Genomic DNA, 22,827 nt, shown 5'->3' on the forward strand with positions numbered 1-22,827 from the left:
TAACTGTCTATTAATACAACCACTTAAAGATATATCATTTCTGTATCTATCTGGATGAAAAAGAGGATTTTGCCCCCATTTGGAGGGTTACTGAATGGGGAAGGCTCTGCCTTGAGGCACCTTTTTGGTCCTCAACATGTCAATGAGTTTTTAGTTCAGGCAAAAATCTGAAACCAGAAACACCAAAAAGTTAACTTTTTTTCCTTGGCTACAAAAATAGATCAAAATTGTAGATATTCTCCATACAGAATACCTGCCTTTTAAAGAACTAAGGATAACAAAAATGAGAACTGAATTTTTTTTTATCTGGGGATTTTCTTGAATCCACGCTTAGGAAATCAGAAATGAATTAGAAGTGTGCAGATTCTGATTTCCCAAATCAGCTAGTTAATGGGGGAACTTGAGTAGCGAGGCCATCTGGTGAGCAGACTACAAGCAAACACCACGTTCTCCATCACTTCTGTTTAAACAAAAGAGACGATAAGATCAGCATTTGCGGAGAGATAGCGGTTCTTTTTTCAGGTGGAAAGTACTCTTCATTTGCATACAAATCATCAGTGCCACCAATGTTCAGAAACAATGTTAATGGTATATGTTTTCACATTTATTTACCATACTCTGGTTGTTAGTTCTGAAGGAAGGATATAATAGTGGAGGCCAGTTACTGTGTTGGTGACTCTTACTGAAGGGCTTTATCATAAATTGACATTGCTATTTTAGCTAGAAGATAACAAAGAGGTCTGGTTGGTTTTTTGTTTTTTGTTTTGTTTTGTTTTGTTTTTTAAGTAGTTGATTGGGCTCTGTTAGAAAGAAGGAGTGTGTCCCATGTAATCAGATTACTTTCACCTTATGGATTTGTTCGGTGAAAGACTATCCGAATGCTAAATACATTTTTAAGGTATGTTTTAAGCTCATACTGGTGCTCATGTAAAATAACTGAGGTCCAAGTCGGCATAATTTATGTGACACTGAGCTGTAAAGACTGCCTTTTCCCATCTCCTAAACATGCCAAACTGCATGGATTGCCCAGGGTTCTGAGGTTGTGAGAAAGGGCATTTTAGGGCAGGTTCGAGGGAAGAAGGGTGTCGTTTCTTTTGCTTCCAATGGTGTCATCACCCCTGAATCAGAAGAAGATGCATTTTTAATCTTTTCTGTCAATATGACCCGACTCCCGTGGTCTTCATAGAGCTAAATATTCATTCGTGCTAACAGGTGTTTTCATAGTGTTAGGACCGCAGAATATGCCTTTCAATTAGGGAAACAGCAGATTACACCCTCTGGGAAAGGAAAAAAGAAGAGTTTGATTCTTATGCATGCCAGATGAATGTATGCACAGAAACAATAGGATATGTGGTCATATCTTCAGGGTTTATACAGGAACTGCGTGTATGTGGGCATGCGCACACGTTTGTATGTATAGAAAATACATGTATGGGTATAAGAATCTATCTTTTCAATCTTACACCCAGATTAAAGTCTTATCTTTCTTCAAAGCTTCTTCTAACTTATTTTTTTCACATTTTCACATGTCTTCTAGCCTAATTATCAAACCTTTTAATATTTCAGTCAGGAATGGAAGTGATAAATAGAATCTTAGTTGCTAGCCAAGCAAAGTCGACCTAAGTGGCTGGATTAAACTTTGTGAGACTTTATTAAATCATAGCAGACTTTTTGGACATTGAATGCTATTGGATTGCTCTTCACTAGTTATTTTTTTCAAGCACTCTTGAAAGGCTCTGCACAGAAAAGTGTACAGATCATAAGTGTACAGCATGATTAATTTTCACAAAATAAACAAACCTATATAGCCAGCATTAAGATGTGGAAACAGAAACACTACCTGTTTACTTTTAGTGTGGGAATCTTCAGGTTTTGGTTATTTTGTGGCTTATTAAACAAGACAATGTTTCAAACTTATGAAAGATACCATGCTACCTTTAAATTTGCTTGTATGATTAATAATATAACCCACATTCAATATTTCATTGTCCTGCAGCATATCAACAGGGGTACAATTTATCCCCAACCATTTTTACTTCTTTTAGGACATACAGCATTTTTCATAGAATTTCAGAAAGCGACCACACTTTTCCCCCTAAATATGGTATGTCTAAGCTAGTAGACAAGTCAGTTTATAATTTTTGGAAAAGACAACTCAGAAGTCTGTTGGCAAGGAAATCAACTTAGGGTCCAAACATTGCTTCCCCAAATCCACAATCCAATTGGCACACTAATGGAAGCAAATGTAAAATGTGGATTTTGTGAGGAAGGCAGAACAAAGCATCTGGAAATTCACTTCTGCTTCCTCATCTCTAGCAACAGAGAACAAAATCCCAGAGTTCAGGTTCAAGCTGTGGGGCCCGCCCAGACCCAGTACCTAAGAATGATTCTTAAAGTTAGAGAGATCATGTTTTGTTTTTTAAAGTTATGTTAAACTTCATGATCAAATCTTCAGATAAAATCATGTTTTTATTGATTGGGAAAAAACCCAAAAACATCTGCCTCACACTTTGTAAAGCAAACATTAAAAACATTCTGGTTGGCATTTGGGATAACTCCAGGAGCATAGCAGAGACATGTGTCTTTAAAGCAAAAACAGGCAAGCGAAATTCCTTCTACCAGACGACTGCTTTAAGATGGGAATGACGTGAAGAAATGTTAAATACACGCCCAACTTTTGAAGTGCCCCATACAAGGAGCTGCGAGGTCAAGGGTTTTCCGTGATACAAAGTTTCCTAGAGCCAAGCGCCCAGGATCCAGAGTGAAAGCAGGATCTGTAAGAAAACCTGGAGCTAATTCCTATTGGTTCTCACCAGTGTTCTCTGCCCTGGAAACGCCAACATCCATAAAGCTGTTTCCAAAGCTTTTTCCAACTACATATTTCGATTCTCTTTCCGATGTATGAGCCTTGGCGCGTTAATGATACAGGCAGAATATCATACTTATCTCTTGGGTGTGAAATTCCCTCGTCAGCAAGGTTAATCAGAGTCCTTTTATTAATCAGTGTAATGCACTCTAAGCACTTCATTTATGGCCCACAGCAGCAGCTACTTCGGTTGGTAGTCATATTTTTAATTAAAATAACCAATGAATGATTTCACAGGAAAACTTTCTGGCAGGTACTCTATCTACTTTACTAAGTCACAACTTCCTCCCAAATATCTCAAAAGCTCTCACTTCCACTCTCTTAATGAACAGACTCTTTATCACCTCATGTTCTTCTTTGCCAGAAATTCACTCTCCTACTTTCCTATTACCATCTTAGGGTTCTTATCCCTCCCTGAACGTTCAAACGTTTTTCTTTTAAATTTTGCATTTCAAGCTGACTTTGTTTTTCTTTGCTGGGGGAGTTCTGAGATTTATCCTGAAAACATTAGCTATTAAAAAAATAGTCAAGAATTGTGCGTCAGTCTATAATCCTTCAGGACTGTGTAAATACACGGACACAGGCAGAGCAAATGTCTGCTAATCCCGCCACGAGCAGTGTGTCCAAACTTTGGCTGTAATAACAGAAGCTTCTCATGCGTAGGGTTCTTTGAACTCAGATAACATTATAGCTGATAACTGTTGCAGAACCCAGGAGTAGCTGAAAGTTTACGAGAGATGTATACATCCCCCCTAAACACAGAGCGGAATCGATTCCTTCTTCCAAAAACGGCCCAAACACTTTTCTCCTTACCATATTTCCTGAGCTGGGGGCTTTCCACTCGGCTACTCAGGCATCTCTCTTCGGTTTCACATTTAAAGTAAACACACACACACACACATACACACACACACACACACACAAGATTACTCTGCATATTTTTGTAGGGGTGAAACTTCTAAAATCCCTTTAGAACTTTTGCCTACAGGTGCTATTGGTTGAGAAGTGAAATGCGTGTAGCCGTCAGATCACCCATGGCTATTTAAAGATTTGGGGGAGCCCGGGGTTTGAGCAGATCTGTCAGTACCAGTTATACAGGCGTGAGCCCTTTATGCTACTTAATCTTATTCTTATTTGTAAAGTGGAGGCTTTGTCAGGACCTTCTCTAAATCCCCTGCATGCTGATAATCTACGATGTTATGAAGGGGAAATTATATAAACAGATTATGTGTCATGGTCTGGGGAAGGTGAAAAGTAACTGTAGATACTATAAATCCACATGGGCATGGCTTGTATTTGAGAGTCTCTGTGGGGTTTTTGCATAGGAGGGAGGATCTGTGGTCTGTTCTCTTCTCATTTAAACACTTGGCTCAAGAAGAGCTCTTAGAGCCATGGCTACACAGACTGCAGACCTGTGGGGGGGCGGGGGGGAGGCATGAGTGGCTCAGGTTAGTGGGAGGCAGCAGCTTCCTCACCCTCCCACTTGGGGGCTCTGTGCCAGGTTCTACTCCATTCCTGCACTTTGTGCCCATCTGAGCACACAGAGAGCAGCCTGGCATCTGCAGAGGTGAGTGTAGGGGGGCTCTTTGAAAGATAAATGCTAAGAATCAATCACATGCTAGGTTCTGAAGCCCTGGGACAATTCTGCCCTGGAAAGAAGGCTGAGTATAAAAAATGAATATACCCAATTAGTTAACTGTATTTCTGTTATGCTGCTACTGTTGCTGGTTACATTTTAGAGGACAAATTCTGATATCTTGGCATTTCAGTATCAACACAAGAATGTTAATATGTGCTGCATCACCGTGGTTTTCAAGGATGGCTTTACTTCAGGTTTGGTCCTCAGAGAGGGTAGGTGTGATGGAAAGGACACTCTTGCTCCTTGGTACAAGGCGCCCCGTGACTGCAGCCCCATTTTAAGGTGTGAGTGTATGTGGGTGGCCTCTTGCTATGGGCTTTTCCTTTCTCTACAGAAGGCTTTCCTGCTATGCCGGGGGTTGAATTATCCAGAATCCACCCCCCTTTCCCCACACACATAGCATCACCAAAAAGTTCTGCAACATGGCTTCAAGATATTCTTCAGTATATCGGCCCTGATCTGTATCTGACAATCTGCCCCCTTCCTATTTCTCTGTTCAGTTTCTACGGGCACCGCGACAGTGTCTTGTTGCCAACCACCTACACACGTTTCCATCTAGGAGAGGGGAGTTATAAGCACAAGTTCACCCAGGGGGTGGGCTGAATCCCAAAACCCAGCTGTCTCCGGGGCTGATTTACTGGTTAATGATTATGAGCAAAGGACATGCAGATGAAAGGGGCTGAGAGGCTAAGGATGACAGATTCATATAATAAATGGGCAGGATAGACTCTCTAGGTGCTACTGGGAATCCAGGAAGAATAAGAAAACATCAACAAGCAAATGCATTTCCATATCAGAGCTGTGGCATATTATAGATGCATTCAGGACCTTCTTTCCCTCCTCGTGATTTGTGAAGCAGGCTTGGTGCTAAACCTATTCTGCTTCCACAAAGACAAAGACAGATGGAAATGCTGCATTGCAGATATCCTGAGTCCATTAGCTTGGACTGAAGTGGGCGACTTATGGCTCTAGCAGGCTGAAAAAGTGGCAGTTTTCTCATCTGGAAAATGAAAGGCTTGGACTGGATAATCTTCCCTCCAGTGCTAACATTCGGTGTTTTCTTTGATTTTACATCAAAATGGTGTTTTCTTAATCAGCTCTCTACTGCTTCCTTTCCGAGATCATTTTTCTTCCCATTGCAGAAACAGGCACGAGTTTCCAATCAGTTGGTGCACAGAGCTGCCAAATCTTTGCTGCTAATCAGCAGGCAAAACATACTCTGGTTTCCAGATCTGGAACCAGCTTCTTTCCAAGGCAGTTAGAAGAGACTAGCTTTGCAAATTGCTTGTTGAGGAGATTTGAGCATTACAATGACTGATTAGGTATTGGGTATTGTTGAGATTCATTCATGATCAAAAGCAGGTTGCATACTGTATAGCCTGAAAACTCTGCTCAGAACACAGATTCAACGTACATAGCTAAATAGAAATGTATAAATGGGTACATACACGTACACATGTAGTGTGAGTGCCTGTTTACACACACACACACACACACACACACACACACACACACTACAGGCACAGGAATGACAATCCCACAGCCCCAGAGTACCTATGATACTAATTGTCTCTGGCAGTACCTGTGATACTAATTGTCTCTGCCAGAGAAAAGTCCATATCAACAAATAACTTCCCTTCTCAGCGTCTGGAATCTCAAATTAGTATCTTAGCACTCAGTTCGATTAGTTGAATACAGATTCCTACATAAATTCAGATAATCCTAAGAGGGTCACACTTTAAAAAATCCTCAGTTCATTAGACTTTAGTATGAATTAACTTTGTATTTCCTTTTAAAGAGCAGATTTGGATAAGGGAAGAGCTGAGAGCGATGGGGAGCAAAATGGCCGTAGAATTCTAATGGAATGAAAAAGGGATTTGTGTGTGTGTGTGTGTGTGTGTGTGTGTGTGTGTGTGTGTCTAGGTTGGAGAGTAGGCTACAGAAAAACAAACTTCAGGTTGGGTTCATTCGTTATCTCATGATTAATTGGTATTGTGTACATCCCTATAAATGGCCTTTAATTATTTATTTATTTATTTTAAATGTTTATTTATTTTTGAGAGAGGCAGAGACAGAATGTGAGTGGGTTGGGGCAGAGAGAGAGGGAGGCACAGAATCTGAAGCAAGCTCCAGGCTCCGAGCTGTCAGCACAGAGCCCGATGTGGGGCTCCAACTCACGAGCTGTGAGATCATGACCTGAGCCAAAGTCGGATGCTCAACCGACTGAGCCACCCAGGCACCCCTATAAATGGCCTTTTAAACTAAATTATCTTTTCCCCTACAAACAGGGGGCAATAGTTTATTTTAATTTTACTTATTTTTACAAATAGTTATACAAGCACAACGTACTGAGTTTAAAAGCTCAAAGGGGGCATCCAAAGACACATAAATCTATGTCCTTGTCCCCTAGCCCCCAGTTCTTGGAGGCCACCACTATAACCAGTTTCTTGTTCTAGGTGTTGATAAATATTTTCACATATGATAGCATATTAAGTGCACTGGTCAGTCCCTGCTTCTCTTGCTCAATAATATATCTTGAGATTTTTCCATATCCATTCCAAAGATATACCATTTTCCAGTATACACAGAACTGCTCTCTTCTTTATAATAGCTGTATAGTATTCGATTATATGGGTGCACCATAATTTTTAAAACAATCTCCAAATATTGACGAGGATTGAGATTGTTTCCAGTTGTTAACCATTAAGAACTATGCTGTAGTGTGATGCCTATTCTTGTCCACTGGCCAGGTTATAACTCCTGAGAACTTTATACTTTTCACAAAGATTTCAGTACAGATGGTGTCCTTGGAAGTTGTGCAATACTGTGGCCCCTATAGGGCATTTCACACATGAGTGATTATACTTGTAGGATAAATACCCAGGAGTAGCATGTGTGTAATTTTTCTCACTTAAATGAGAGTATTTTGATTCCTGACCACCAGGCCCACTGGTAACGTGGTCATCATCCTCTGAGTGCCCTCCTGGTGCTCATCATTGGTGCTCAAAAATAGTCACAATAGTCTAGATTTATCCTGACCTCATGTAACCGGTAAAAATTACCACTTTTACCTCTCTTGTTTTGGGCACTGCACTTTTATTAACGTATCTTAGGGTTGTATTAGCTTTTTGGCAGCTCCATCCCACTGTTGGTTCCTTTTGAGAATACTGTCAACTCAAATCCCTAGGTCTTTTCTCAAATAGATTACCATTAAACCATATCCCGCTTACCTTGTACTTCCATGGTGGAATTTTATACCTTAAAAGCAAACTTCTGTTTTACCCATGTTAAAATATATTTTGTTGTTTCAGCCCTAGAGCTTCTTCTAAGCTGTTATGTCTACATCTTCACCCTGCCATCAATATTTTATCTTTCTGAAGCTATTTTCCATTACCCACTCGTAGTGGGCTTAATGCCATGGCTCTATGTATTGACATTGAAAGAAGGTATATACAGTTAAGTTTGTTATAGCTTGTGAGACATGTGAGAGACAGAGAGACAGAGAGAGAGGGAGAGGGAGATGGGGAGAGAGAGAGAGAACATTTCCAACAACTAATGGGAAAAATTTATCTAAGATCTCAGTTCTAGGAACAGCGATGCTTCTCCTGGGCAATTAATTTGTGTATAGCTTGTGGGCATGGTTAATTGTGCAATACATCATGTTTTCCTATTTATTTTGGCTGCTAGGAAGTTCAAAGGCAAATTTGCAATGTGGTTCTAGTGTATAGGACACAGTTTATATTTTGTGTACCTATCTTACCCATTCATCACTTTTATTTTCCTACCTTATTTTTTCCCTTTGCCCTTGTTTTCTAGATAGTTAGAAAATCTGGTATTGTGTAAACTTTGTGAGTTGCCTTAAATTCTTCTTTGAAAGAGGAATTATATAAACCAACAGGCAGGCAAATAAAAGCTTGGCATGATAAATTTTTTAAAGACACCAACTACATTCATATTTTAGACTGACAACAACCAGTAAAGTAAGGTTAAAAAGTTTAAGCTTGTAACTAACAGCTTTGGAATCACTCAAGAACATGATTCGGACTTAAAACAATAAGAGTCTCATGTAACTCACCACTTAAAATAAAATGCAATCATGTAAATGAGGTCTCAAACTCAAATGCCTTGAAGGGCCAGGAAGATAAAATAAATAAAAGAACAAGATAATGGAGAATAGTAGAAACAGAGAGACACACCAGTGCCTGTTCCACTCAAGTACATCCAAGTATGTTTCTATTTGCAGACCCATCAGTTACTAGTTTACAACATCTGAATCACTCCCCCCAATTTTATAGATGTGACCAAAGTAAAAGACCTTGCAAAAATCCTCACAAAACAGAGAAAAATCCTAGGCCACGAAATGAAACTTTCTCCCTCTTCTTTTTTAGGTTATTGGCTGCCTAGTTATAAATTAAAGTCTTCCTGGGCAACAGGCCTGCATCTCTCTGTCTTGTTTGGTCATGTGGAGTGTCTTCTGGTGTTACTGGACCACAATGCTACAATCAACTGTAGACCCAATGGGAAAACCCCCCTTCACGTGGCTTGTGAAATGGCCAACTTGGATTGTGTTAAAATCCTCTGTGACCGTGGAGCAAAGCTGAATTGCTACTCCTTAAGTGGACACACAGCTTTACACTTCTGTACAACTCCTAGCTCCATTCTCTGTGCCAAGCAATTGGTTTGGAGAGGTAAGCCTTTCTGGGTGGCTGACGTTGTCATCCACTTCCACACCCGGGTTTTGAAACTTAGTGATCTTTACCTACTTTAGGTAATGTAGTAGGCATCCCATTTATAAGCCTCATTCAGGGGGCCCTAAAAATGCGTAAGTATGTATATATTTATATAACTATATGTGTTGGTCCAGGTTATTTAGTGATGATCACATTGAAATCATTACTTTTTTCATTATAGGAGCCTTATTAGTTTACACATTTATTTAACAAATATTTATTTAGTTCTCATGAGGTGTCAATTAATGTGTTAAGTAACTGAAAAAAATAGTTTCTGCCTTCAAGAAGCTATATTCCAGGAGCGCCTGGGTGGCTCAGTTGGTTAAGCGTGCAACTCTTGGTTTTGGCTCACGTCATGATCTCATGGTTCCTGAGTTCGAACCCTGCGTCAGGCTCCACACTGACAGTGCAGCGCCTGCTTGGGATTCTCTCTATCCCTCTCTCTCTGCCCCTCCCCTGTTTGCTCTCTATCTGTCTCTCTCTCTCTCAAAATAAATGAATAAACTTTCAAAAAAGGAAGAAATCATATTCTAATAGGGGAGATAAATACTAGCAAAATAAATTTGTAAATATATAATAATAAATTGGGAAAGGAGCAAAACAGGGTGTTATGGAAGAGAATGCCAAGAGCGAACTATTATAAAATGTATAAAGACTTCTCTAAAGATATGACATGTAAGCTGAAACTTAATGAACGAGAGGGAACTAGCCATTAAAAAAGGAGCCAAGAGGAAGAAGAGTCCAGGTACAAGGAACAGTATGTGCAAAGTTGCTAAGGGAGCAAAACAACTGAACTATTCAACAGATGGAAGAAGGCCAGTGTGCCCATGGGTGTGGGGTGGGTGGGAGGGATAAGAGCGTTCTGGGAGTGCCACACGACGACACTGGTTATGTTAGATCATATACAGCTTGCTGAGGGCCAAGGTATGGGGTTTAGAAATGGAGCCACTGAAAAGTTTTAAGCATGGCAATGACATGGTTTAATTTTCACTTAAAATCATCATTCTGGAGTTATACAAGAATAGGGCTGGAGGAGCCCGAGTATGGAAACAGGGAGACCAGCAGCAAAGCTATTTTAACAGTGTAAGTGAGAAGGGATGGTGATTTGTATCAAGGGGCAAAGTTTGATAGGAAGATTAGAAGATGGGTTTGCAATATATTCTGGAAGCAGAGTCAGTGGCATTTGGAGATGGATTATATATGGATGAGGGGTAAAGGAAAAGGAAGTTTCAAGCATCCTTGCCAGATTTCTGGCTTTAGAAAATGGGTGGAGAGCGATGCCATTTTTAAAAAGTGTTTTTGATGTTTTCATTTATTTTTGAGAAAGAGGGAGAGAAAGAGAGATCAGGGGAAGGGCAGAGAAAGAGGGAGGCAGAGAATCAAAAGTGGGCTCTCGTGGCGTCTGGGTGGCTCAGTTGGTTAAGCGTCCGACTTCGGCTCAGGTCATGATCTCACGGTCTGTGAGTTCGAGCCCTGTGTCAGGCTCTGTGCTGACAGCTCAGAGCCTGGAGCCTGTTTCAGATTCTGTGTCTCCCTCTCTCTCTGCCCCTCCCCTGTTCACACTCTGTCTCTCTCTGTCTCAAAAATAAATAAATGTTAAAAAAAAAAAATTTAAAAAAAAAACAACAAAAAACAAAAAACAAAAGTGGGCTCTGAACTGACAGCAGAGAGACCAATGCAGGCAGGGCTGGAACTCACCAACTGTGAGATCATGACCTGAGCCAAAGTTGGACGCTTAACTGATGGAGCCACCCGGGTGCCCCATAATGCCATTTTTCTAAGATGGAGAGAATTGAGGAAGAAGCATATATGTGGAAAAGATCATTAAATTAGTTTTTTAAAAATCATGTTTATAGAGCTATAATTTACACACAGTAAAGTTCGGTATTTTTGAGAAACACATAGTCATGAAACCATCATCACAGTCATTTCAAAAAATTCCCTGATACCCTTTGTAATTAATCACCTCACTTTATCCCCACCTCCAGCAGCCACTGATCTAGTTTCTGTCCCTAAAATTTTGTCTTTTTCAGAATGTTATATAAATTAAATTACACAATATGTAGCCTTTCAGGTCTGTTTTTACCTACTTAGCATAATGCATTTAAGATTCATCCGTGTGGTTGCATTAGCCAGTATATTGAATCTTTTATTGTCGAGTTGTATTCTTTGTATGGATGCAACACAATTAATCTGGTCCCCATTAGAGGGACATTTGGATTGTTTCTAGTTTTTGGCAATTTTGGGAAAAAAAGGCTGATATAAACATTTGTCTACAGATTCTTATGTGGGAATGTTCTCATTACTCTTGGGTAAGTACTGAGGAGTGGGATGACAGATTGTAATTCTTTTACAAGAAAACTGCTAACCTGTTTTTCAAAGGAGTTGTACGTTTTGCATTCTCACCAGCAACGTATGAGTTCAGTTGCTCTCCAGCCTTGCCAGAATTTGGTAATGTCAGATTAAAAGAAAAATTTATTTTAGTAAATTGAATAGGTATATAAAGTATCTCATTATGGTTTTAATTAAAATTCCCTTAATCACCAAGGATGTTGAGTATGTTTTCAGGTATTTTTTTGCCAGCTGTGTATTCACTTTGGTGAAATGTCTGTTCATATCTTTTGCTCCCTCTCCCCTTCATGAAAATGGGTTGTTTGTTTTCTTATTATTGATTTGTGAGAGTTCTTTATATATTCTGGATACTAGCCCTTTATCAGATATGTGGTTTGCAAATATTTTTATTCATTCTTTGACTTTTCATTCTTTCTGTCTTTAGAAGAGCAAAAGTATTTAATTTTAATAAATTCAATTTATCACTTTTTACCTGTTATGATTTATGCTTTGAGTGTCCTACCTAAGAAATCTTTGACTAATCTGAGCAATAAAGATTTTCTTCTATGTTTACTTCTAAAGATTTTATAATTTTAGGTCTCAATTTTAGGTGTTTGGCTTATTTTGAGTTAATTTTTGTATATAGTATAAAGTACAGGTTGAGGCTCATCTTCTTTATATATGGATGAATTATCTTATATATACAACTGCTTCAATATCTTTTACTGAGAAGACTATTTTTTCACCTTTGAGATGCCTTGGTATCTTTGTCAAAAATAAAGTGGCCAGAAATGTATGAATCCATTGATCTATATATTTTTTGCTGATGTTTCACTCAATTGCTGTAGTTTTATATTAAGTCTCAAAATCAGATTGAGTTTCCCCAGATCAGTTTTAAACATGAGAAGTTTCAGATTTCTTTTAGACCTCAAAGTGAATGAGTCAAGGCTGCACTTGACATAAACGTATGGATTTCAGAAGAGAGTTCTGGACTAAAGCTGTAAGTTTAGGAATTGTTGGCCTATAGATTGTATTTGAAGCCAAAGAAATCAATGAAATCACTTGGATGAAAGGTGTGGAAAAGCAAAAGAGAATCTAGGACCAAGCCCCGATACATTCTTACATTTAGATATTAGCAGGAGGGAGAGAGGCCAATAAATGAGAGTGAAATGGATTGGTAAGTGAAGTAGGAGGAAACCCAGGAGCTTTTTTGGCATCATAGGGATTAAGAGGCAGGTTCAAGAAGGAGGAGGTGGTCAGCTGTATCAATGGCTACTTGAGAGACTTAATTCACTAGATGTTCATTAGATTAGGTGACAGAGTTATCACTGACAAAAGAAGTTTGGGGGAAATGGTGGGTGTAGAAACCATATTAGAATGGTATAAGGCGTGAATGAGAGGTCAGAAACTAAGGATGGCAAGTATAGACGACTGTTAAAAAAATGTCTGGCTGCACATGTATGCGTAAGAGTAGCATGATTGCTGAAGGGGGCTAGGGGACATAAGAGAGTGTTATCTGTAGTTGGAGATAAAAGGAAATATTTGTGTGCTGAAGGAAATGGTTTGGAGAAAGCAAACAGTTAAAAATGCATGAGACAGAATAACTGAAAGGTTCAAATCTTTGAGGTTGAGATGGGGTGAAATCCAGAGACTGTGAGATACATCCCCATGTTTAACAGATGGTCTAAAGTAAAAGATGTCTTTAAAGAGTGTTCATTGATATGGTGGTGGTGAGATGAAGGAGTTCATGTCTGGTATGAATTTATACAATTAATGTATGAGGCAAAGTCATCAGGTAAAAATGACAGCAGAAAGGGTGGACATTGTGATGAGAATAGGAAGGTATGGAAGTGTCATGGGGGAAAGAATGGGGAAACAAGCTTAAAGATGCCATGGTCTTCTCAACCTGTGAGTATTTGGTGGGAAGGAAAATCAGTCCAACTTATTCTCCTTCTTGCCTTCCCTGAGAGGAAAGGTCCAGTGCAGAGATGCATGTAGAGGGGCAGGTTTCCATCAGGGCTTAGCCACTTATGGCACGCGGCCATTACCACCATTCACATTTACTTATACGTTGGTGGCTTTCAGATTTAGTTTTTATTTTAATTTATATTTTAATTCACTAATTTAAAATTTTAAGGTTGTCATTTTAAAATTTTTTTAGAAAGTTAAGAAATTATATCATTTGTTGAATTACTGACTTTTTATATTGCTGCCTTTTCATGTGACTTCATCCACCACAGACTGACAGAAAGCTGCCAAGGTTTTCACTCTCCAGAGCTGTAATCAGAGGGAGCCTCATTCCCAGAGCAAGGGCTTTTTGCCCATCTCCTTTATCCCTATTGACATAGGGAGACCACCTGGAGATGAGAAGGAGTAAAGGGGTATGGAGAGACCAAGCAATGCTCACTCCCTGTAGGCTGACACTAATGAACGAGGCTAATAACAATCAAAGAGGAAGAGTGGAAGTCAATTAAAGATCTACTTACTCTTAGATCCATGGCATCAAAGGCCAAAGCCATAAAGAAAAGAAAGATGAATTAGAGAAAGCAAAAATGTTCAATGTCCGAGTGGCAAACAAATTATAACATTAAAAGGCTGTCATAAAGCGGGGGAAAAAATATTTGAGACTGTGTAGACAAAGGCCCTATTTATATCCTTAACATAGAAAGAAAGCTTTTTAGTTTGTCTGCTTTTAGAAAGAAATCTTAAAAATTAAAGTAAGGAGATTAACAACGAAGAATGAGAGAGAAAAAGAGAACAAAAGACCAAGGTATTTCAGGAAATAAAACCCAAGTATATAAACAACAAATAAAGATAGCATAATGATCACCTGCCTTGGTTATCTGTAAAATGTTAATTAAAATGGCAGGTGCTTTTGTTGTCATTTATTTCATTTAACAAAGATACAAATGATGACAGTACATCTGTTGACACACACAGGGATGTGCTCTCACACACCCTTCGTGGGATGTGAATGGGTATCGTCCGGAGGGCAATGTCATAAGCTTGAAACCTTTTGTAACTCAGAAATTCCCCCTCTGGGATTTAGGGCTAATTTTGTACCTTTTGGCTGAGATAGGCTGTCATTTCTGTGGGGCCTCCAATTCAAACTCCAGGTATTAGCTCTAAACAGGGTTATATACTGAGTCAAAGAGATAACTGATGAGAAAGAAAGAAGACATTTAGCATGTAACAGAATTGTGCTTGGTCATGCAATCTGTAGTACACTAGAAATTAAGAGACTTTCTCCTGATTCTATAAGTCTTCAAGATATTGTAGTTATGTTATGTTTTCATTTGTATTTTTGCATCAGAAGCTTTGACTTGTTAAGGAATACATTTAAAACATACAATTTAAAATATATATACTGACATTTTTCATTTTTAAATATATTTAGAGTCACAAAATATTTGCCCAATTTATTTTTGTCCTCAGAGATTTACTTATATTACTGAAAAACTGAAGAATGTTTGCATATCTAATAGAAAATTTTCAAGCTGTGTTACTTCCATATCATATAGGCATTAAAAATTATGTTGTAAAAAATGTTCGTTGACATGGAAAATGTTTTAAAAAGAAGTTTAGGGGAGAGTATGAACTGCATAAACTTATTTTTCTAAAAAGTATATATGATCATGCATCTCAGAGTCGAACCTGGTATCATAGCTAATGTTTAGCTGTAGCTAACTAAGCAACTTCAAAAAAGTCAATTTGTTGTTCTAGATCCTTACTCCTAGGATAACATGTGTTTTTTTTTTTTTAAGTGTGGTACTTGGTAAATATATCAAAAGCAAAACAAAACTGTGAATCAGATAAATGGGGAAAATTCTACCCATTTTATGGATGCAGAAATAGGAAGAAAGGGTAAGTAAGGGCTTACAGTAGACCTCTTAGTCTGGAAACTCTAGAAGACCGTGAGCATCTTACATTCTCTCTTTTGCATTTTTATGTCTTCAGCCTCTGGACAGTGCTTGGCACATAGGAAGTACTCAATAAATGGTCTCTGACTGATCTGGGAATGGCTCCAGGCGCCTTGAGTGCATGGATGGGAACGACTGCCATCTAATAAATGGAAACTGTTATGTTCATGGTTAATGAAATGCGGTTGTTGGTCAGTTTCACCCTCTCTCGGGGGATAGTTAAGGGATGAATTTTCTCCCTCTTGGATTATGTCCTAGGCACTTTGAGGAGAAGTCACATACATCACCTCGTGGCTGGACACAGGGAATTGAGACAGCACACAGACAAGGGAAGCAAGTTAGGCTAACATTAAACTCCAGACCAGAGAAGTCCATTAGAGGAAGAACCAATGCCATGGCAACTGAAAACCAATGTAATTTCATTTGCTATTTAATGGACTCTTTGTAGAAAAAAAGTGCTCTTTGTGGAAAAGGCTAATTGAGGCCAAAAAATTGCATGCAATTTTCGCTTAAAGGATTTTCCCCTATTTTTTCAGCATTGCAGAGCCTGCTTTGTCCCCATGCTGGATTTTGTCTGCTATTTTTCTGTTTGCCTTTCTACTTAATGCCCCCCATCTTCTGGCCTTTGTTTCCTTTGGTATTAGTATAATAGTGCTCATCAGCTGAGAGGGCTTATTTACCTCAGTGAAAATGTCCTCTCTGTGAATCCTGCATTTCCCTACGAATAAAGAGAGTCAGGTCAGGTTCAGCTGGCTGAATAGCAGCATATTATTTCTACCTATTCCCATTCGTAAGAGGAAAATGAAAGCTGCTTGCTTTACTCTGCATGAAGCAAATCCTGACAGTTGGAGGAAAATTTGTTACTGCAGGAAAGCCATAAAAATTCAAATGTTTCCTACCAGAATGTAGCATGAGGGCAATGTAAAGGAGACCGTGCCTTTTAAAAGCCCATCCCCTGTTACTTGGTGTGACAATGACATGCTACCCACATGTTAGGAAACTCCCTGTCCAATGATAAGAACATATAGCAAGGCGAGAATGTCATTGGACTTACCTTTAGTCAAGAAGCAGGTATGCTGGCTGGACAGGCACCCCCTCCCCAGTCTGTCACCCTCTGTGTCTTTCTGGCTCTTCAATGATATGTCGTAATAGCACAGATATGACCATCCCAGTCCTTTGCAAACAACTTTGGGGGTTTTTGCCCCATCTGCTATATGGCTAGTACCACCTGTATAATATGAATTTAATATTTTTTTCAAACTGACATTACTTATTAAATCCAATTTTAAAAGAAACTTTGTATCACTATAAAAATTGATTTGTCACTATAAAAAATAGGGCAAGCTCCCTGGCCATTCATAGAACATAACAGTAACAGTAAATAATGGGCAATGAAATTCTTGACCTCCATCTGCCCAGAGACCCTCTTCTCTCAGATGGCAAAGAATGACTCAAAAGCCTCATCTCCGGCTGTTGTTTTTCCTAGAAGCAGTGTCTCCAGTGATTCTTCTCTGAATGAGTGAACTTGAAATTTATTTCCAGGCCATGTCTCCCACCCAGGCAGGTATTCCAGCCCAGTAAATAACGTCCCATGTAAGATTACAACACACCGTCGGAGACCCTGCCTTCAGCAGTGCTTTCTGAAGTTGATGGTCTATTTGGCGGTGAATTTTAGAAGCATCCCCTTTAAAACCAGGAGTGAAACAAGCCTACCGCTCTCACCCGTTACGTCCTGGAGGTCCTTGCCGGCACAAAGAGAAAACAAAAAGAAATAAGATGTACGAAGATGGGAAAGCAGGAAGCAAAACTGCTATTATTTCACACAATATGTTTGTCAACAACAACAACAAAGAAAAGCTAAGGTCAAATGATTAGAATTTGTCATTGAGTTCAGCAGAGGTACTGCATTTGCGATCAATATGCAAAAATCAATTGTATTGTATATACCAGAACCAAGTGGCAAGAAATCATCATGTATGAAAAGATATATTTACATATATCGTGAAAACTTTAAGCGACCTAGAAAATATAGTCAACAAAAGGGTGGAAAAAATATAAAAATTGATTAAAAGACATTAAGAAGATACCACGTGCAAGGTTCATGATGAAAAATGTAGTTCTTGACGACTCCCACCTAAGTGCTAGCCACTTTCCCTCCTTTTGCCTGATTAGTTTGATGTTTATCTCCATATTGTTAAATAAATACCATTTATTTATGCATAAAATGGAAAAGAATAAGTAGCAACATGAGCAGTTTCTGATAATCTATTTATTTATCATAACGGAAGATGAGGATCTGGTTGTTTTTCTACACCCACTCCCCAATCCAAGTACCTTTCCTATCTTCCATACTCACAATATGATGATATTACAACCATGAGGTTTGTAGTAAACTTACGGTAACTTCTTCTTTGTATACTTCATTTTCCCTGGTGTTGGTTCTTTTTCTTTTTTTTTTTTTTTTTTTTGGTTTTCTGTAGATCATCACCATTTTAACCCCAAACTTTTTGCCAATACTTTTCATCTTTTCTGAAAAATTTTCAATTCAACAAGTATATGGTCATTTTCATTTTCTTAGAAAAAAAAAATCCCTTCTAGAACCTTCAGACTTGCTCCAACTGCTGCCCTCCTAGGACCTCTATTCCCCATCACCCTAAAGATTCCCTTTGCCTCTCACCCATGTTGAATTTCCTGTTCCCTGGATCCTGCGTGTTTCCATATCTTGGTATGTTGCCTGTTTTGCTTGAGTACCTCCTCTAGTAGATTTCTGGGAAGGGGAGCAAGAGACTACACAACCCCCAGAATGCATTTATCCTACCATCATGTGGCATAGAATTCTAGACTGATAATCATTTTTCTTTAGAATAATGAAGATATTTCTCCATTTCCTCCCAGTTTCCAGGACTGCTGGTGAAAAGTTAGGAACCATTTTATTTCTTCATCTTTTATATGTGACTTATTATCTCCTGTCTGGAGGTTTTAGAATTTTCTTTTTCTCTTCAGCTTTCTAAAATTCCACGATGATCTGCCTTGTTGTGTTTATTTTCATCCACTGTACTGAGTCTTTTCAACCCCAAAAGCTGTATGTTTCTAAGTTCTGAGAAATATTCCTGAGTTCTTTTCTTCTGTTTTCTGTATGCCCTGTCTCTTGAATTGCTGTTAGTTAGATATTGGACTTCCTACACTGTTTCTCTATTGTCTTATCTTGTCTCTCCTCTTTTATATTTCTTTATCTTTATCCTTTCCTTCCTGGCAAATTTACTTCAGAGTATTTTTCTCTGTTTTTTAAAATTGCTTCTATCTACTCTATTAAAGGCTTTCCTTAAATTTTTATAATCTTTAGCTGCCTGCTGATAGTTAAGATTGAGTGACTAAAAACTCAGTGTATGAGTAAGGTTAATTAATTATTAGCTTTGCTATGTGGGATCTGGCTGGACCTTTTATTTGAGAAATCTCTTACATAGTATCTTTGGATCTTTTTTCTTAGGTTGGTCAGATTCTCAAACAAACAAACAAACAAACAAAAACCCAAAATGCCTCTGCCTGGTTTCTTCTTGGGTTAAGGCTTAGTTGTCATTTTTCTAGGTGCTGAATTGGGGCACAGGGCTGGGAATGATTAAGAAGTATGCCTGTGGTCTAGAATGTTCTGCCCTCTCCTCTTGGCTGAGCTAACTTCTAGCACATAAAGCCTTAGTTCAGACATCAATTCCAAGGATCATTCTTCCTGAATTCCCTTAAATGAGATTAGGCCCCTATGTCATTCTGAATTCTCATAGCACATAGTTTTCCTTTGTGCAACTTACATTTTGTTTAATTCTTTGATTATTATCTGTTTTCCTCACCAATCTATGTTTCATGAGAGCAGAGTTTTGCTCCGCATAGCCCAGTGAATAGTCTATATTGGTTGCTGATTGTGGGGTATTCATTGGATATTTAGTTAAATATAGGTACTACAACTAAGGAGGAGAGTGGGGTTGAACCAGAGCAATACTGTCGCTATTACTGGCAAGATGACTCTTGGTTTATGGTCCATTACATTCCTAACTTCTTTTCCTACATTGAAGACAATACGAAGAAGGGAGAATGCAGAAGTGTCAAACACTATCGAGAAATCTAGTCAGTTGAGAATTAAAAAGTTTACATTGAATTTAATGACATGGAGGGACTTGGAGATTGTAACATCAGTTGAATCATGGATGCAGAAATCACAGTGGAGGGGACTGATAACTAAAAAAGTTGTCTATGAGTATGAACAAACCTTCTAACGAAGAGTATTTGTGGAGAGAAGACAACAGAAACCTGAGCATTTGAAAAACCAATGGCAAAATCCCCTAGGGGGGCAGACATTGAAGACATAGGAGAGAGGAGGGATAATTTATGGTGTGAGGAATCTGAGAAGTTCAGGAAATGAGTTCTAGAACCATGTAGAAGGGTTGACTCTAGAGAGGAGAGCATCTTTCCAATGTAGCTGAATGGCAAAAAAGGGGAGAAGATGAGAGTGATATATGTAGTAGGAAGGCGTTAAGAAGTTTCCATCTGAAAGGTATTTTTTATGTAAAATAGGAGGCAAGCAGATCTGAGAGTGGAGGCAGAGAGGAAAGCGTTAAAGAATCGAGGAGTGCCTAGGTGCCCAGTTGGTTTGAGTGTCGGACTCTTGATTTCAGGTCAGGTCATGATCACACAGTTTGTGAGATGGAGCCATGTATCAGGCTCTGTGCTGGCAGCACGGAGCCTGCTTGGGACTCTCTCTCTCTCCTTTTCTCTCTCTCTGGCCCTACCCAGCTCACGTGTGCTCTCTCTCTCTCTCAAAGTAAATAAATTAATTTAAAAAAAAAAGAATCAAGGAAGTGGAAAATGTCCGAAACAATCATTATGTAGAGCAGTACAATAAATTAAGCAGAGAAAGAGAATCTTTGGATTGCTGAGCAGTCTTGAGGATGCAGTTGAATGTTATGTGTGAGTTCAAGGTGGTACCCAGTCTGGTTCAGTTGGTACCTCACCTGTAGTGTGATTTTTGCTACACAGCTCTCAGCTGCTCGGGTGCAGGCACCGAGACAGTGGATAATTGGGTTCATTCATTGCATCAGGTGGGTTCTTGGAAGAATTGGAAGGGGTTTAAGGTCTTGGCAAAAGAGTTATTGAAATGATGGAATATGGAAGTCAACTGGGTAGGGAGAGGAGGAAAGTAAGGAACATGTACGGGACAAAGAGGTCACAGAGAGGGGTTCTAACAGAACCAAGATACCAAGATGAGCAGCTATGGTCAAAAAATCAAATGTGGGAATTCATGTTGTCTGTGGAGACTGATCAGTTGAAACTAATTAATAACTGAGTCCAAGTATGAGAGTGGGTGGGAGTCACTAGGTCAGAGAAGAGGACTAAGTCAGTGAGGAAGACGAGATCCAGACTTTGAGACGCCAGGGCATTGGGTGATCATCCATGTGGCTGTTAAAATCACCCAGAATTTGAGTGGCAAAGGATAATGTGAATCAGTCAGCCAAATCTTCAGAAACTGATGGGGAGATAAATGTATTCAGGAAGGAGGGGAGGTGGTATAGATGAAAAAGCGGAGCCCTAAAGAAGCTGAGATGTTCTTTTCATTTTTATTTATTTTTTTTCGAGAGAATTAGGGAGTAATTGGAAGCAGCAATGGGGAGTCAGACATGAAAAAGAACACCCAGCTATATACTGCAGGCCAGAGTTAAGCATCCTGCATCTTTTCTTTGAGCTTGGAACAGGGCAAAGCTAGTTTGGTTGCCATGGTGACCAACGCCATGTCTCCGGGCTCATTAATCCTGTGTTCCAAACTAAGCACTTAGCGATAGCTTCTGAATAAATGCAACAAAGCTCTGCATACTGAAAAGGGCACATTCATGTTAAGCAGGGGAAAAAGGTTTTCAATTTCATTCATTAAACTTGAGTAAATAATTTAATATCTTTGTGCGTCAGTCCTCCTAGCTAATGAATAAGAATAAATGCTTAATGGAAAATCTAGCCTAATAAAGTTAACAGCATCAGCTTTACATATAAAGGAAATTGATGTTGCTGGTATATATGCATATGAAGGGGAAAATGGAAAGGAAAATAACATATATTAAGCATCTACGATGTGGCATGTCAGGTACTTTAAAATAAAATGTCTCATTTAATCCTTGCAACAACCATGTGAGGTGCATACCATTCCTTTCATTTTGCAGATGTGGAATCAGAAACTCAGAGAGGTTAAATAAGGCCCTGGTTCACAAAATTGGTAGGATTCAGGCAGGCCCAGTTCTGCCTGGTTTGGGTCCGTGAGGCTCCCACTATGCCTTGCTGAAAATTGTGTACAGCTTATCTTTCTGAAACATTTGGCTAATTAAAAAATTAGGAGAAAAGTTTGTCCTAAGGTGTCATTGCCTATATAAAAGAGAAGTGTAAATGCTGTATCAGAATCCCATTAGCTTGAAAACATTCACTACCATTAGATGGTTTTAAAGGCGTTTCTTGAAAAGAAATTGAGAAGACAGCTGGCTATATTAGAAGTGTGTTTAATTAAAAGATGTGAAGAACTGTCAATGCTTCTTCCAAAAGGAGTCCCTCCAGAGCAATTGTTTATGCCCACTTTGCATTTCCTGGTGCGTGGAAGGCTTGAAGTTGCAAGGCAGACCCTCAACACAGAAGCTGCTTTTTGCCTTCTAGGTCTAATGACTTTATTTGGTTTTGTTTTTGTTTTTTTGTTTTTTTTTTGTTTTTTTGGTTTTTGTTTTTTTTTTTTTTGGATTTGCTCCAGCAAAGATGTAGATAAAATGATTGAAAAAGATATATTAAAAATCCATGAATTCATTTTCCTTAAAATTAAACTCTTTAATTAAAAGCAACACTGATCAATTTCTAATTTCTGCCTCTAATAATGTGATATAGCAAGGTTTAAAATAAATAGAAACAACTTGGTGCAAGTTAAATATCCTTGTCACTAACCTTAGCTGTTAGTTCTTTTTTTCCTCCAAATACTAATTGCTTAGTTTCACCTATATGACTATCCCAGGCCTATTTTTTAAAATTCGGGGTGCTTATTGCTTCCCCAGATGACTCCCCAGTGCTTCTTTAGAGGGAAAGTGTTAATTCCAGCCTTCTCTCCCCTGTCAGTATTAAAGGTTTCTCTGACTGGTTCTCTCTACTTTTAACTCCTATCAAAGGCCATATGTGACTTGCATTGTGAGTTTTCAGTCTGGGTATGTTATCTTTGTTTTATAACTAGAAGCATCTGACACTAGAAATTGAAGGATAAAATTTTCATGGGCCTGCACTTCTTTATTATTATTATTATTTTTTATATCAGCACGTCTCTAATTTGTTTCTTAC

The 22,827-nt window shown here is 38.8% G+C and overlaps 1 protein-coding gene across 1 annotated transcript in view; it reads left to right on the forward strand.

The window, feature by feature from the left end:
- The window catches only part of ASB4 (ankyrin repeat and SOCS box containing 4), a 75,965-nt gene that overhangs the window by 16,967 nt on the left and 36,171 nt on the right, over positions 1-22,827 (forward strand). The window contains exons 3-4 of the mRNA XM_042927339.1: positions 4,606-4,717; positions 8,894-9,193. Of these exons, the coding sequence (XP_042783273.1) occupies positions 4,606-4,717; positions 8,894-9,193 (412 nt within the window). The remainder of the gene's footprint in view (positions 1-4,605; positions 4,718-8,893; positions 9,194-22,827) is intronic.

Source organism: Panthera leo, chromosome A2, assembly GCF_018350215.1.
Source record: "Panthera leo isolate Ple1 chromosome A2, P.leo_Ple1_pat1.1, whole genome shotgun sequence".
In the NCBI taxonomy this organism is placed as follows: domain Eukaryota; kingdom Metazoa; phylum Chordata; class Mammalia; order Carnivora; family Felidae; genus Panthera; species Panthera leo.